Source organism: Pan troglodytes, chromosome 11 (genome assembly GCF_028858775.2).
Source record: "Pan troglodytes isolate AG18354 chromosome 11, NHGRI_mPanTro3-v2.0_pri, whole genome shotgun sequence".
In the NCBI taxonomy this organism is placed as follows: Eukaryota; Metazoa; Chordata; class Mammalia; order Primates; family Hominidae; genus Pan; species Pan troglodytes.
The window spans coordinates 65,433,502-65,451,325 of NC_072409.2; the positions used below are offsets into that span (position 1 = coordinate 65,433,502).

Consider the following 17,824-nt stretch of genomic DNA (forward strand, 5'->3'; position numbering starts at 1 on the left):
CTAACCATGGGGTTATGTCCTGATAAACCCATCATAAGTTGAAAATATCATAAGCTGAAAGTTTCAATTCCAATTTCTATCCTGAAACTTCTAGAGGCAGTTAAAACTTTAACTATACGCAGCATGTTTATTCTAATGATTTTTTTTAACCTACCTTAAGGTTATTATGAGAACTAAACAAGATGATGCAAGTAAAGTACTTATAACATTGCTTGACAATAAACAGTCTCTCTGAGGTAGATACTATTTATTATTTCTCATTTTACAGGTGAGAAATTTGAGGCTTGGAGATGAAAAATAACTGGCTTAAAGATACATAGGTAGGAAGTGGCAGTACAAGACTTTGAACCATGTCTGACCACAATGCTATACAGTTTGTCTTCTGTTCTAAAGCATTCTTATTAATGTCAACCCATTCTTAAATCCTTCATTACACACAAAAAATCAAGTTTTTCTCTTTCCCTCTCAATGGCATTTACCATTTGTCTTGAATTTTGGATCTAATGTCATCAACAACAAAAAATGCAAGCAAGAACCAGTTATTCAATTACAAAACCAACATTCTGGATGCAGTACAAAAGTTAGTTAACTTAATCACTGATACTCACATCACAAATTGCTTACTTTATTTCTTTAACAATGAAATAGTAATAACACAATAATTCAGTTGTAACAAAGCCACCAACAGAGCAAAACAAAAACAAAGCTAATTAAGAAGCATTGCTTCAGCTCAAATTAGTTATCTCCTTTAAACAGGAAAAACGACCATTAGTCTACTGGTTCTCAACCCTGTCTGCACATGAGAGGAATGGAGGGAAACAGGACGGGTGTTTAAAAAAATAGTTATATCCAAGACCCACCTCAGAACTATTAAATGAGAATCTCTCAAGAGTGAGGCCCAGGCAAAGATTTTTAAAGTGCTGTCAGTGTTGAAAACTACAGGTCTAAAGTAATAAGGAATAAAACCATGCCTCGAAGCAATTCAAAACCAAGAAGCTGATCATACAATAAATTTTTTCCTCTAATCCTGGGAAAACAGGGGGAAGCAGGCACCGATTCAGTTTTCATTTTTCTTTATCCATCTTCAGTTGCCCATAGTAGAGCTTAACCAACATCAAATATTGGAAGCTTTGCAAACACGCTACCCAAATTGAAATTATCACTACTTTACATTTAGAAAGCTCTTTTAAAACAATAGCTTTTACAACAATCCCGCCCATCTTAAGTTTGCATAGATGTTCAAGTCAGCTATTTGTTCAACTAACAGAGTCAATAGAATGTATTAGAAAGTACTTTATTAACAAGTTATTATAAAACAATATTCATTTTATATACCACAAATAAACTTTTTGGTGCAGATAGGAGGAATATTTGAGTTTTTCCCACCTATTTCTAAAACTGCTAGAATTTCTTTTTATAAGATCAGTACCTTCAATTCTAGAATTTAAACAAAACTTTTTGCTCTAAGAATGCATACATAAAATACTTCCCCTACAACTGTACTCTATCCTTGACAAATCCTTATTAAGAGGTTCAGTAGTAACTGTAGGTATTTAATGTCAGAACAATCTTTCTGCATTTCTCAGGTTTGGAAATATAACTTCAAGTATGGAAAATAACTTTTCCCTTAAGAATACGAGAATTCACTTAGAGACATCTCCTCAAATCAGCCAATCCCACTGCTTCGGCTCCTTACATCAGGACTCCATGTCAACCTCAGCCCCTTCATTCCTGCCCTGAAGTGTTGCTTCTGTCAGGGTGTCTTCACTTAAATCTTCAATGTCTGCCAGATCAATAGGAGGCAAAGGATTCCTCCAGTACTGGAAGGTATTATACTGCCAAAATTCTTCATTGTGCTTTAGAGAAAAAAGAGAGATCAAAGAGCATCAATAGCTTAGAAAAAATTAAGTTTTTTTCAGAAAACAAATTTGTTTTAAAGGCAAACTCATATAAGATTTTGTAGTCTTCTATTTTGTATTTTTAACAAATATACATTTTAAATTTTGTCTCATCTAAGTACTTCATGTACTCGAGGAAATCTGTGCATTTTAATATTTACAATTTGTGAAAGTATTTGTTAAATTTAAAGGAATTTCCTCCAAGAGCATCTCTTTCCACAGTTTATCTCCCATTTTTCACCTAAAGAAAATTATCTAAAAAGTCTTAAAATTTTTTATCTTTCAATAAGGAAAATAAGAATTTATTTTAAAAATACAAACACAGACACACTCCTTATAACTTACTTTTGGTCTTGTTCTTAAGGTCTGGTATTTTAGGAGATTTACTTTACATAGGCCAAAATATTTTGAAATCTTCCAAAAAGTATTAGGTTATAAACATGATGAATAGCAAGAAAATGTTAAACTGATCATTTTATTAAAGATAAAAAAAAAATCAATGCTCAGTAGCCACATGACCTAGTGGCTACTGTGGTGGACAGCACAGGTCTGTAAGAAAGTCTCATTAGGAAGTTCACTGTCTTCTATGCTGAGCCTTAAAGAATTAAGTTTTGGGGGAATTTCTTAATATTGGGATAAACACACAATAAGTCAAAAGATATTAAGAAAAATTTCACTTTAATATTTTGGAAAATCTACTGTACAAATTATCTACTTATAAACATGGACCAAAAAAAGGTCTTTTAATTATGTTAGTAAAACATAGTGACTAAGGGCACATAAACTTTGCCACCAGACAGACCTGGGTTTGCAAGATAACTCCACCGCCCACTAACTCTGATCTTGACCTTATTGATAAAATGGAGGACTGTTGTAAAAATTCAGGCTTGGCATAGTAATTGCTCAATATTGCTAGGTATTATATCCCAATGAGCCTATGAATCATTAATCACTGTCTCCTTAGAGCATTTCTGCTTACTTTCTGTTAAGAATATCTAACAGTTGGCTGGGCATGATTACACCTGTAATCCCAGCACTTTGGGAGGCAGAAGGATCGCTTGAGCCCCAGAGTTTGGGACCAGCCCTGGCAACAAAGCAAGACTCCATCTCAATTTATGAAAAACAAACAAATAAACAAAAAACTAACAGTTAACACTGACAGAGCAGTGAATCTACATAGTGACACTAACATGAAAAAAATACATGAATATTTAATGAATACCTGATTTTATTTCTGTAGTCAAAAAACATCTGAAACAGGAAATACCCTGAAGTTCCGGGACAGAAATGACGTAACATTATCCTGCCTAGATTGTATTCTCAATGTAGAAAAAAAGGTATTTGAGGTAGTATTTCCTAAATGAAGTCCCAAGGGTGAGGGCTGGGACTTAAGCCCTATTCTGAGCACAAAAGAAACCAGGCATTTACTGTATTGAACTGTTTACTTCTTTTTGTTATATTCAATTTTCCCTTGGTAATCAGGTATAAAATCCTTAAAACAAAAAGCCTGTGTCTTTGGAGGCAGGAAGGAAAAACAGAAGCTGGAGAGAGCATGATTGTAAAAGAGAAGCGCCTCCAGAACAAATCTAACAAAAAGAAGGAATAGGAGTGTTACTGGGCTTTCCTTAAAAGAGGGCCTGACAGTGGCTCACGCCTGTAATCCCAGCTATTTGGTAGGCAGAGGCGGGAGGATCACTTGAGCCCAGCCTGGGTAACATGGCAAAACCCCATCTCCACAAAAAAAAAAAAAAAAAAAAAAAAAAAAAAAATTAGTCCAGCGTGGTGGTGTGCACCTGCAGTCCCAACTATTCAGGAAGCTAAGGTTGCAGTGAGCTGGGATGGTGCCACTGCACTCCAGCCTGGGCATGGGAGCGAGACCCCAAGACCCTTTTTTAAAAAACAACAAAGAGAACAAGGGTAGTCTTGGTGAAGAAAGAACCCCTGGAGCCAACCTTTTTCCCTGTCATGTGCTTGCAGCGACTATAGGAAGTAGAGAGCTGCCAGATCTAGTTACTGCTGTGGGGGAAAAGAGTGGAGTCTACGACTCTAAGCAAGCATCACCGTTTCAGGCTACTAGAGAACTCTTACGCTTTGCCTACTGCCATTTCCATATTTCCCTCTTATCACTGTGTGGCATACTATAGACAGTGTATTCTGGTAGGAGACAAGCCTATGCATGAGTGGAGTACTAAAATGGTCTGAAGAGCTTTCAAAAAGTTTTCAAACTACACAGTCCCTAATCTCCATATCCATTATGGATGGATGGTTTAGAAGACTATCCATCTGTTTTCAGTTGATTTTGAATATCTGAGAGCAATCTGAAGAAAAAGTTTAAATAAGGCTCATGTTTCAACCATAGGCAAAAAAAAAAAAAAAAAAAAAAAAAGTCTTTCCCAACTATAAAACTCTCGTTATTTTATTGGATTTTTCACATGAACAAGTCATGCCTAAGAAATTTCATTTATTTTTTTGGAAAGGTATTTGAAAACCCTGACATAAGATACTTGAGAAAATAGAAAAACGTTGGGAGGATGCTATCAGACAGCTGAAGAGAATTTGGTGAATTCTGAGAAACCTGTACTTGGTTCTTCATCTCCCAAGTCCCCTGTCATTCAGGATTGTGAAAAAGTAGTATGAATTCCTAAGTCTAGACCAAAGCTGTCCAATAAATATATAATGCTCCAAAAACATAATTTAAAATTTTCTAGTAGCTGTATTTAAAAAGTAAAAGAAACTTCTGGTATTAATTTTAATATATTTTCTTCAATATAGCCAAGTTATTTCATGTGTAATCAATATAAAATTGAGCTATTTTATCTTCATTTCTTATTAAATCCACGAAATTTCGTGTATATTTTAAACTTAGAGCACATTTCCATTTGGACTAGTCACGTTTCAAGTGTTCTTACCGGCTAGCGGCCGGGCAGCAGAGATCTAGGCAAACCGAGGCATGCCTAGATCTTCTCGGGATTCTTACATGCAGAGATGAGGCAGGCTCATGTCTTGAATAGAAACCCGCCAATGATTCTCATATACGCCTTAAGGCCCAAATTAATTTTCTTTTTTCTTTCTTTTCTTTTTTTTTGAGACAGCGTCTCACTCTGTTGCCCAGGCTGGAGTGCAGTGGCCCAATCTCAGCTCACTGCAACCTCCATCTCCCAGGTTAAAGTGATTCTTGTGCCTCAGCCTCCCGAGTAGCTGTGATTACGGGCATACACCACCACACCCAGCTAGTTTTTGTGTTTTAATAGAGACAGAGTTTCACCCTATTGGCCAGGCTGGTCTCGAACTCCCGACCTCAGGTGATCCACCCGCCGTGGCCTCCCAAAGTCCTGGGATTCCAGGCGTGAGACACCACGCCCCGCCCCCAAATTAATTTTCAATGATACTTTTGCCTAGGATCAGATTTAACACTATGAGTTAAAACAAAGCTTTGACCAAGGTACGGTGGTCCATCCTTTTCTCCAGAAGCTGTACCAGCCTGTAGGATGTTCAATTAATCAATGGCTACCACACTGGTCTCCCTCTAGAAAAAGAACTCTATCCCGAATTCTAGACTAATCATCGTTAAACCCAGGAAGGCCCTCTACACCTTTATCTGTCGTTTGTCTTTGGGCTGAACCTATGCCCTGACGGTCTGCGTTCTCGCCATGCTCACAGCCCGCCACGACCCACGGTCCCGTTTCCCTTTTACGGAGCGCGGCGCTGACGCCGCAAGGCCACTTCTATCGCTCCCGACCACGGTCTGTTTCCCCCTCGCCCAGCCCAGTGCTTTCTGCCCATCGGACTCTCGGGGTGTGCTTCTGGCGGTCGGCGTCCTCTCCCGGAGCGGTGACCCCTTCTTTCACCCCCCTCAGGCGTCTTAACCTACACAAGTCATGAGTGGGAACCGGGGCGTTTTGTGTGTGGGGGGAAAAGGCAAGCCCCTTCGCCCCTCAGCCCACCCGCCCCCAGCCCCTACCTGGCGCGATGCGACCCCCCAGTCTCCCCGCGGGGGTCCTGGGCGCCCCGCCCCGTCGTCGCCACCGCCCCCCGGGGGCCGGGCGCCCGGGAGCTCCTCCCCCGGCCCCGGCAGTACGGGCGGCGGCGGCAGCGGCGGCAGCGGCGGATCGCCCGTCTCCAGACCGTGGTCCTCACGCTCCTGGCCGCTCGGGGCGCTGTTGTCCCCGCTGTCACGGCGCTTGCTGGGCGAAGCCGAGGGCTCTGCCATGGTCCCTGCGTCGATTTTGCGCTTTCGGTGCTGCTCTGGGACGCCAAGGAGCTGCCCAGCATGCGCGACCCCGGGCGGCCGGATCCAGAGAGGCGGTGGCGGCGGCTGCTCAGCGAAGTCGCAAAGCAGGAGCCGCTTCCAAGGCACGTGGAACGTCACCGGCTCGGCCGCACGCCGCTTGGCCATGGGCCCAGAGGCTCGGGCGGAGCCCGCCAGGCGCGGGAGACCGAGTGCCGATAGCTGCGGGGGGCGAAGAGCGAGGACTGAGCGCGTGAGAGAGGGACAGGCCGAAGTCGGGCGAGGAGGCGACAGGACGCTGGAGGGGGTAGGGCGGGGCGGCTTGCGCAGGAGCTAGGGCTGGGGCTCCGGCTCGGAGGCAGCTCCCGCGCTCAGCCCTCGCCGCCGCCGAGATGCGGCCCGGACGTTGAGAAGCAACCGCGAAGCGGCGGAGATTCGAACCTGCGCACAACGTGCGCGCGCGCACTCTGTCTGGCCAGGCGGAGCCGCTGGTTGGTGGAGGCTCGCGGGGCGCGCTCCCGAGCGCCCTCGCGACCGGAAGTGCGCGCTCGGGGGTAGGCGGGAAGGCGGCGGCGGGATTAATTAAAGACCCGATCAAGCGGCCCGCAGAGGGGCGTGACCTTGTTTCCTCAGGAGCGTGGCGGTGGTCTTACTACTATGTTCGTTATAGCGCGGTACGTTCTAGACCCTTCTATAGGAAATTTAAAACCTTTAAAATGTGTATTTCCTTCCTCCAGTCAGTGACCACGGGGGCGTCTCCATGAGATTAAGACAAAGATTATAATAGAGTTCCAGACTATCCTGGGCAACATAGCAAGACCTCGTCTCTACAAAAAATACAAAAATAGGCCAGGCTTGTTGGCCTGCCCCTGTGGTCCCAGCTACTCGGGAGGCTGAGGAGGAAGATTCACTTGAGCCCGGGAGGTGGAGGCTGTAGTGAGCCAGAGATCGCACCACTACACTGCAGCCTGGGCAACAGAGCGAGACTCCGTCTCAAAAAAAAAAAAAAAAAAAAAAAAAGGAAAAGGATAATACAAGGTTTAAATAAAACTAGTGTTTAAGAAGCTTCACAGTAGGTTGTTATTCAAAACAAAAGACTGAAGGGGAGTCTGGGCTGAGGGAAGTAGCTAAAGCTAACAGAAAACACAAATCGAAGTGTATGTTTTGCATGTTTTGCGCAGCTGCTGTGGAAGGTGAAGCAGGCCCTACATTCCTGGAAGATCTCTTGATTAAAAACTTAGGGAGGAAGTTACAGACAAAATGTGCAGCTTATCCAGAATAGCTGAGTAGTTGGCAAGAACCAAGCCTGAAGCGCAGCTGTCCTTTCTAACTGAAACCTAAAATTGTTGGGCTCTTAAATTAATGTTGGAAGGCTGAGTTCCCTGCTTACTATGGGCGGTGGTCAGATCAAGATTCTATGGCCATTACAGCAAAATAGTGTTGTCAGGTGAAGTGAGGTGGAGACAATTGCAGTATATTTACTATTTTATTATTTTTATTTTTTATTTTGTTTGAGACAGGGTCTCTCTCGGCCACCTAGGCGGGAGTGCAGTGGTGCCATCACGGCTCACTGCAGCTGGGCCCCACTGAGCTCAAGCGATCTCCTGTCTGGACCTCCCAAAGTGCTTGGTTTATAGGTGTGAGCCACCGCATCTGGTCGTATTTACTACTTTAATAGTTTGATAAAGACAGTAACCAAGTAAGCAGAAATGGAAGGAAGAAAATAAGACTATTACCAGTGCTTTGAAGGGAAAAACTATCATCCTCTGTAGAAAAAGTGTGCAAGAAAGATAATTCTATTTTAGTGCTAGGTACTATCTCTACTAATTACCCTGTACCCCTGCATCTCAAGGTGGTTGTGAGAGGACAAGTTAATTATTAGTTATTAACAAGCACAGAAATGTACCAAGTTAGGGTAGTAAGCAATAGCTTTTCTGTTTGGTTTTTACTTTTCTTGTTTGAAATTGGTAACCGGCCGGGTGCGGTGGCTCACGTCTTTAATCCCAGCACTTTTGGGAAGATGAGGTGCACAGATCACCTGAGCCCAGGAGTTCCATACCAGCCTGGCCAACATGGTGAAACCCCATCTCTACAGAAAATACAAAAATTAGCCAGAGGTGGTGCCTTGCACCTGTAGTCCCAGGGAGGCTGAGGTGGGAGGATCGCTTGAACCCTGGAGGCAGAGGCCAAGACTGCACCACTGTACTTCCAGCCTGGGTGACAGTGTGAGACCCTGTCTCCAAAAAAAAAAAAAAAAAAATTGAAAACCCGTCTGTCTCAAACAGAGGAAGAGTTTTGCCATTTTTAAATCAGCAGGAAAGATCTTAATCGTAGTCATCAAGTGCTGTTTGAAAGGTTTTGAGTACCCCCAAAATAATAAGTTTAGCTAATGGTTGGTTCTTTTGTGTTCCTCTTTACAAACGCTCATTTTTTCAAAATTGTGAAACTTATATATGCAAAAGGTTGTATAAAATACACATGTAGTTAAAAGAATGATAGACATACAGCATTCTGTTTCAGAAATAGAATACTACCTATACTAGAACATGACAAGCTCCCTATGCGCCCCTTCCCCACTGGCACATACCCTTCCCTTTCCCTCACTCCCGGTAATTACTGTTTTACATGTTGAGTTAATCATTCCTTTGCTTTTTAACTCTTCCATTTGTATGTCTGTATGTATATTGCTAAATAACTTTTTTTTTTTTTTTTTTGAGACGGGGCTTGCTCTGTTGCCCCGGCTGGAGAGCAGTGATATGATTACAGCTCACTGCAGCCCTGACCTCTCAGGGGCAAGCAGTCCTCCCACCTCAGCCTCCTGAGTAGCTGAGACTACAGGTGTACATCACCACACCCAGCTAATTTTTAAAATTTTTTTGTAGAGCCAGGGTTTTGCCACGTTGCCCAGACTTGTCTCAAAGTCCTGAACTCAAACAGTCTGCCTGCCCTGGCCTCCCAAAGTGTTGGGATTACAGGCATGAGCCACCACAACCAGCTTAATATATTTTCTGAGACCAGGTCTTGCTCTGTTGCCCAGGCTGGAATGTAGTGGCATGATCACTGCTCACTGCAGCTTCAACTTCCTGGCCTCAAGCAATCCTCCTGCCTCAGCCTCCCAAGTAGCTGGGCCCATGGCTTGTGCCACCACACCCAGCTAATTTTTTATTTTTAGTAGCGACAAGGTCTCACTATGTTGCCCAGGCTTGTTTTGCCGGGCTTTTTTTTTGTTTTTGTTTTTGTTTTTAAAACAGCTTTACCTAGATCTAAATGACATACAATAATGTGCATATAAAGCGTACAATTTGACATTCATACACCTGTGAAACCATAACCACAATCAAGATGATCAAAGTTTTGAGAGCAATCTTTGACATCTTGTTCTTTAGGAGTGTGTCAACTATACTTGGCCCTTTGTTCTTCCATAATAGCATCCTCTGTAACATTTAGTTACCCTTTTGGAATTTTGGTTATAATTGCATTGAGATTATAGATCAATTTGGGAAGAATTATTATCTTTACAATACCAAGCTCATTTCCTCTTCAAGAATATAACTATTTAAGTTTTAAAAAATCTTTCAATAAAGTTTTATATTTCTCAACATAAAGAGCTTATATCTTTGTTAAGTTTATCCCTAGGCACTTTATAATTTTTGTAGACAATATTCTTTTTCTCTTTAAATAACATTTTCTGAGTTTTTGTTGCTGCTCTGGGTTCTTTTTTTTTTAAGGCCCCAGAAGTAGAATTTGAAATTAGTTTACCCTAAGTTGTAAGTAGTACCAGATCCACTTGTTCAAGGAATTTGTCCATTTCATTCATCACATTTGTTGGAATATTTTCTTAGTTTGTCTTTTTCCCATTTCATTGGCTTCTACTAAATTTGGATTTACTTTGCTCTTCTTTCTCTAGCTTCTTCTAATAGAACCTAGGTCACTGATTGTAGTCTTTGTTAGTTTCTTTTTGGAGACAGAGTCACTCTGGCTGGAGTGAAGTGGCACGATCTTGGCTCACTGCAGCCTCTGCCTCCCAGGTTCAAGCGATTCTCCTGCCTCAGCCTCCCGAGTAGCTGGGACTACAGGTGCATGCCACCGCACCTGGCTAATTTTTGCATTTTTAGTAGAGATGGGGTTTCACCATGCTAGCCAGCTTGGTCTCAAACTCCTGACTTCAGGTGATCCACCCACCTCGGCCTCCCAAAGTGCTGGGATTACAGGCGTGAGCCACCGCGCCCAGCTGTCTTTGTTAGTTTCTAAAATAAACACTTAAAGCTGTAACTTTCCCTGTAGCACTGCTTTGGCTACATCCTACAAATTTTGGTATGTTGTGTTTTTATTATCTTTCAGTTTGAAATACTTTCAAAATTTCCTTTCTTGTTACTCTACCTCCTTCCTATCGTTATGAATTTCATTTTAAGTTAACCTATTGGTATTTACTTAGCTATACCTCTTTGAATTAATAATGTGGTTGCCATAAGGACTGTTCATATACATCTTTATTTTTTCACAGTCTAGTTCGAGCTAACATTGTACCACTTTATGTAAAACATAAATACCTTGCACCCCTCCCCCTGCCCTATCCAAATGCATTTTTTATTGATGTAATAGGATCTTCTACCTATTCTACATATCCCATAATTTTGTGGATAATAACTCAGAAGTCATTAGTTACAACAAAGAAGGGAAACTTTTTTTCTTCTTACTGAAAAAGGAATACACACAAACTTATTCTGCTTATCTTTAAACTTGTGTGTTTCAGACTAACTGAAGCCTCACAGCAGTGTAGGGTGGGGAAGTAGTTTAAAATTTTTTAATTGCCAGAACTTTTACATATCTCATTTGATCCCAAAAACTTTGGGGCAGATTATTGCCAGTATAACAGATAAACCTCTCCTCTGAGCATCAGATCCATGTGACTTCTCATGAGTCTACCTTAACCACCTTATTTAAAATTGCAACTCACTCTACATTTCTCCTGACTCTTGATTCCCCTCTTTTCCCATAGCATGATTACTTTCTAATCTATTATATATTTCACTTACTTATTACTCTTATTGTCTCCCTTTCTAGAAAGTAAGCTTGTTGAAGGTAGGGTTCCAGTTTGTTTTTTGGGTTTTGTCCCCAGTCATATACTCAAAGTGACTAGCATGGTAGGTGCTCAGTAAATATTCGTTGCCTGAATGAGTGTCCATTATTTCCATCTGGGTGTTCTGTAGGCATCTCGTATTCCATCCTCCAGTGTCATCAGTCATCTATACAGGTACCCATACCAGAAATATAACTGTATTCTTTCATAATCACATTCACTCAATTTATTCTTTGAATACATATTTTAAGCATCTGCTACAGACCAGGCACTGGGTTACAACAGTAAAACAAAAATCCCTACCCCATGACTGTCCAAGGAATCTTGGGGGAGACAGACAATAAATAAGCACATCTATCAGGTGGTGCTGAGGAAAAATAAAAATAAGGCAGGATAAAAGGTCAAGATGGGCATCTCTGACAAGACTTCTGGGCCAAGACCTGAGGAAAGTGAGGGGGGGAAAATCATGTGATCCTAGTCAGATGTAATAGCAAGTATGAATGTCCAAAAGTGTAAAATAGCAAAAGCATGAGCAAAGGATGGCAAAAAAACAAAAACAAAACAAAACAAAAACCCAGTGCTGCCTTTTCCTCAGTGTTTTGTTTTGGGTAGTGTCTGTTTCTTCAAGTTCACTAGTTCGTTCTCTTGTACCTTATCTGCTGTTAACCCCACACACTATTTTTTCATCCTACACGATGTACTTTTCATCTCTAGTTCCATTTCGGTCTTTTTTTCTATCTTCCAAATCTAGGTAACTTTTTGAACATATGGAATACAGTTATTCTGTTTTAATGCTCTCTGCTAATTCTGACATCTGTGTCAGGTCTGGTTTGGGTTCACCTGATCTTTCTCCTCTCTATGGGTCGTGTTATCCAGCATACCTGGTATTGTGTTTGTCAGCATACCTGGTAGTTTCTGATCAGACACCAGATATTTTTTTACTTTGTTGGGTGCTAACTATTTTTGTATTTCAATAAGTATTCTTGAGATTTATTCTAGGATGCTGTTAAGTACATAGACATAGTTTGACCCATTTGGATCTTGCTTACAAGATTTGTCAAGTGGGACCTGAGCTTTTTAAATCTAGGGCTAATGACTCCACATTACCAAGGCAAGACTTCTCTGTACCACACCTAGTGCCCTACACATTTTGAGGTTTTATAGTCTGGGTGTGAGAACAAACACTCTGGTCCTGTGTGGGCCCTGGCTACTGTTCTGATACTTCAGGTGCTTTTTTTCTCTGGCCATGGTTTGTTTTCTCACACATGCACTGATCAGTAGTACTCTGAAGATTACTCAAGGGGCACTGTCCTCATATCTCCAGTGTTCTATGTGCAGCTACCAATGTTTGTATCATATTGGTTATTAAAATTTTAATAAGTGATTGTGTGGATAAGGATATGCAGAAACAGATGCTCTCTTTGTTTTAAAGTGTAAGTTAGTATAACCTTTTAAGAGAGCAATCTGGGCAGGGTGTGGTGGCTCATGCCTGTAATCCCAGCACTTTGGGAGGCCAAGCTGGGTGGATCACTTGAGGTCAGGAGTTTGAGACCAGTCTGACCGATGTGGTGAAACCCCATCTCTACTAAAAAATACAAAATAGCCAGGCGTGGGGGCATGCGGCTGTAATCCCAGCTACTTGGGAGACTGAGGCAGGAGAATTGCTTGAACCCGGGAGGCGGAGGTTGCAGTAAGCCAAGATCGCACCATTGCCACTACAGCCTGGGCAGCAACAAGAGCGAAATTCCGTCTCAAAAAAAAAAAAAAAGAGCAATCTGACAATATCTGTGAAAATTAAAAAATACACACACACATTCTGAAACTGTAACTCTAGGAACTTATACTCCAGATATACTACTGACAATAGACATAAACAACTACGTACAGGATTATTACATTGTGGCATAATGCTACATAGCAAAAGATTGAAAACAACCGAATGTTACTTATTAAAGTATGGCCTATATTATGTATTATATTAATAATATTAGTATAATACATATAATATGGATTTTATGTATAATGGAATGCTTTTTTTTTTTTTTTTTTGAGTCAGAGTCTTGCTCTGTCACCCAGGCTGGAGTGCAGTGGCGCGCGATCTCGGTTCACTGCAACCTCTGCCTCCTGGGTTCAAGCAATTCTCCTGCCTCAGCTTCCCAAATAGCTGGGATTACAGGCATGCACCTCCACGCCTAATTTTTGTATTTTTAGTAGAGATGGGTTTCACCATGTTGGCCAGGCTGGTCTCGAACTCCTGACCTCAGGTGATCTGACTGCCTCGGCCTCCTAAATTGTTGGGATTACAGGCGTGAGCCACCATGCCCAGCCTGTGCTTTTTAACTGAAGTAAATTTGTATTTATGGGTATAGAATAATTGTCAAAATGTAACAAAAAAGGTGCACAGTAGACTCTATTGGTCACAAATATATAGGCATTTCTCAGAGATACTGCATGTTCAGTTCCAGACCAACACAATAAAGCAATTATCATAATAAAGTGAGTCTCACAAATTTTTTGGTTTCCCAGTGCAAATAAAAGTTATGCTGGCCGGGTACAGTAGCTTATGCCTGTAATCCCAGCATAAGGGAGGCTGAGGTGGGTGGATCAGTTGAGCTCAGGAGTTTGAGACCAGCCTGGGCAACACGGTGAAATCCTGTCTCTACTAAAATACAAAAAAAAAAAAAAAAAAAAAAAAAAAAAAGTCGGGCATGGCAGTGTGCGCCTGTAATCCCAACTACTCAGGAGGCTGAGACAGGAGAATTCCTTGAACCCAGGAGGCGGAGGTTGCAGTGAGCCGAGATTGTGCCATTGCACTCCAGCCTAGGTGACAGAGCAAGACTCCATCTCAAACAAAACAAAACAAAACAAAAAAACACAAAAATTAGCTGGGCTTGGTGGTGCACACCTGTAATTTCAGCTACTCAGGAGGCTGAGGCAGGAGGATCGCTTTAACCCAGGAGGTAGAGACTGCAGTGAGCCGAGATGGTGCCACTGCACTCCAGCCTGGGCGCTAGAGCAAAATCCTGTCTCAAAAAATAAAAAGTGATGCTTACACTATACTATAGTCTATTAAGCGTATAATAGCATATCAAAAAAAGTATATACTGTAACTTACAAGTAACTTATTGCTACAAGATGCTAACAGTTATCTGAACCTGCAGTGAGCCATAATCTTTTTGCTCATGGAAGATGTTGCCTCAATGTTGATAGCTGTTGACTCATCAGGGTGGTGGCTGCTGAAGGTTGGAGTGGTTGTGCAATTTCTTAAGACAACAATGAAGTTTGCTGCATCAATTGATTCATCCTTTCACAGAAGTATCTGATGCTGTTTGATAGCATTCTACCCATAGAAGAACTTTTTCAAAACAGTAGTCAGTCTTCAAACCCTACCACTGCTTTATTGACTACATTTATTCTAAATTATTTGTTGTTATGTCAATAGTGTTCACAGCATCTTTATCAGGAATAGATTCCATCAAGAATTTCTTTGCTTAACTATAAGAAGCCACTCTTCACCTTTCAAGTTTTACCATAAGATTGTAGCAGTCCAGTCATATCTTCACTCATAAGCTTTTTTCATGTCATTCCATTGGGTGCTCAAGAAGGGTGGGGGCATACATAGCAGGAGTCTGCTGCGATCCCCCCTGTAAAGCAAAGATATATAGTATAGCTGCCCCTGAGGTGGGGATAGGCACAAAAACCCACCTGTTTCCCTGGTTCATTTTCTGCCGAAAACGGAAGCCTTAAGCCACTGATGGAGGGTTAACAGACATTTTCTCAGGGCAGAAAATGCTTTTGTGGGAGGAACAGAGGCAAAACGTCTCTGCCTCAGAAGGAAGGACAAAGGCAAAGATCTTTCATTTAAGGAGAAAAAGTAGAAGCACAAATCTTAGTTTAGAGGAGAGAGACAGAAAATAGTTTGGGGCCTAGCATCCTCCACTGATACTACTGGGAGAGGAGTAGGAAATTCCTGCTGAAGACCAGTCATAAATACAGGGATAGGAATGCTAAGAAGGACACAATTCTGAGGCCAGGTGTGCAAAGCCTGCCTAAGACTGAGGCTCAGCTAAGACAACAAAGATTCCTTATTGTCTCTACCATGAGCCTAGCACAGACTAACAAGAAAATTCAGTCTACCTCTGAGGGAGGGGCAAGAGCATGGAGAGAGAATGTCTTGGGAGCAAAGGCATACAGAGACAGCTGGAAGGTGGAGAGGGAGCTGAAACATTGAGGAAAATACCCTCTGGCATCCTGTCCTTTAAGCGCACAGGAAAAGCTCACTGCTAGACGAATTTGAAATCTGTGATGTGCTGCAGATAACAGTAAGAAAACATAAACTCAGTTTCTTACAATACTGACTCAACCTCCCATACCAGCCTAACAGGCATGTATTTATAGCCAGACATAAATACTGTTTACCTCAGTTTCTGTTTTTTTCTACACACGATAAATGAAATTCAATATTATAAGACTCAAGGGAAAAAAAGTAAAGAAAAAAAAACACCTTGTCAAGAGATAAAGCAATTAATAGAACAAGACTTGGAGGTGACTCAGATAAAATTTGAATTATCAGTTAAGGACTAACATTAATATACTATATTGAAGGATATAGTGAAATAGGTGGACAACACATTGACGCAGGGTGTTTTAGCAGAGATGAAAACTATAAAAAATAAATGGAAATGCTAGAAATAAAAAGCATGATATCAGAGATGAAAATCCCTTCAACAGGTTCATTAGTAGAATGGAGATAGCTGAGGAAAGATTCAGTGTATTGGAAGATACATTTAAAAAGTCATTCTGAAACACTGAGAAAAAAATTACAAAAAAAAAAAAGCCCAGTGTGGTGGCTCACACCTGTAATCCCAGCACTTTGCGGGAGCAAGACGGGCAGATCACTTGAGGTCAGGAGTTGGAGACCAGCCTGGCCAACATGGCAAAACCCCATCTCTACTAAAAATACAAAAATGAGCCGGGCATGGTGGCAGGTGCTGGGAATCCCAGCTACTTGGGAGGCTGAGGCAGGAGAATTGCTTGAACCCAGGAGGCGGAGGTTGCAGTGAGCTGAGATCCCGCCATTGCGCTCCAGCCTGGGTGACAAGAGTGAAACTCCGCTTCCAAAACAAACAAAAACAAACAATAAAAACAGTGCCCAGGAGCTATGGAATAATAACAAGCAGTCTAACATACATGTAATAAAAGTCTCAGAAGGAGAAGAGAAAACAGGAAAGAATATTTTAGGAGATAATGGCAAGGAATTTTTCAGAAATAATAACAAAACATCAAACCACAGATCTAACCAGTTTAGAGAACCCCAAACAGGATAAATACCAAAACCAATTAAAGCAGCCAGAGGAAAAAAGAAACAGAAGGACAAAGTTAAGAATTATAGTGGAGTACTCATCAAAACAACAGTGACATTTAAATAAATCAATCAACCCCCAATTTTGTATTCTGTGAATAAATCTTTGAAAAATAAAAGAGAAATAAAGACTTTTTAGACAAAAGCTGAAAGAATTCACTGTCAGCAGACTATGATATAAAGTAAGTTCTCTAGGCAGAAGTGTGATGGCAGATAGAAACTTGGATGCGTACAAAGAAATGACTAGTGCTTTATAACAAGTTATCCCCAAACTTAAGTGAGTTAAAACAACATTTTCTCAAGTCTGTGGGTTAGAAATTCACCATCAGTTTGGCTGGGTGTTACAGTGTCGCTCATGTGGTTACAATTATGTGGTTGGCTGGGTGTGTGATTATAGGAAGGCTTGCCTGGGGTGGAGGATCCACTTCCAAGCTCATTCAATTCATATGACTCTTTGGAGGAGGCCTAACTTCTTCACCAAGTGGGATTCTCCATAGGGGTATTTCAGTATCTTCATGACATGTCATCTGACTTCCCCCAGTGCCAGAGATCTGAGAGAAAATGGAAGGTGCAATGTCCTTTATGACCTAGCCTTGGAATCACACATTTCTACGACATTCTATTCATTTAGTAAATTAGTACAGCCCACAATCAAGGGAACGGGAATTAGGCTATTCCCAAGGTAGGAGTATCGAAGAATTTGTGGACATATTTTTAAAGCAACCCACACCAGAAACTATTCAAAAATCATGATAAATATAAAAGATATTTTTTTGTTAAAGAATTTAGTCTAAAGCAAAAATATTACCACTGTATTCTGGGGTTTATTACACACATAAAATTAAGATGTATGACAATAGCATAAATGATGCAAGAGAAATTGGAAGTATATTGTTGTAAGGTTCTTCTAACTATACATGAAGTGGTACACCATTTGAGGTTTGTATAAGTTGAACATGCGTATTTTAAAACCTGGAGAAGCCACTGAAACCTTTTTTTAAATAAAGAGCTGTAACTAATAAGCCAATAATGGAGATAAAATCAAGAAAATACTCAATCCAAAAGAAAGTGAGAAAAAAGAAAATGGGACAAGTAGAAAATAGCAAAATGGCGAGATTACATTCAACCACATCCATTATTACTGTAAACTAATTTCCAATTAAAAGACAGCAGATTGAATTAAAAAACAAGACCCATCGGTCTTCAAGATGGCTGATTAGAAGCATCTGGTACTCACCTTCTCCATAAAGAACCAA

General features: G+C 41.2%; 1 protein-coding gene and 1 long non-coding RNA gene across 2 annotated transcripts in view; one reads left to right on the plus strand and one right to left on the minus strand.

Moving 5' to 3' along the window:
• Positions 1-230: 230 nt before the first annotated feature.
• On the minus strand, positions 231-9,135 carry C9H9orf40 (chromosome 9 C9orf40 homolog). The gene is made up of 2 exons (XM_520076.7): positions 5,860-9,135; positions 231-1,856 (listed from the first exon to the last, which is right to left on the minus strand). Exons 1-2 carry the CDS (start codon positions 6,292-6,294, stop codon positions 1,698-1,700), a joined length of 594 nt encoding a protein of 197 aa, XP_520076.2. The 5' UTR covers positions 6,295-9,135; the 3' UTR covers positions 231-1,697.
• Positions 6,695-17,824, plus strand: part of LOC129135938 (uncharacterized) — a 48,092-nt gene continuing 36,962 nt past the window's right edge. Inside the window, exon 1 of the long non-coding RNA XR_008537049.2 lies at positions 6,695-6,800. This is a non-coding gene — a long non-coding RNA (uncharacterized LOC129135938). The remainder of the gene's footprint in view (positions 6,801-17,824) is intronic.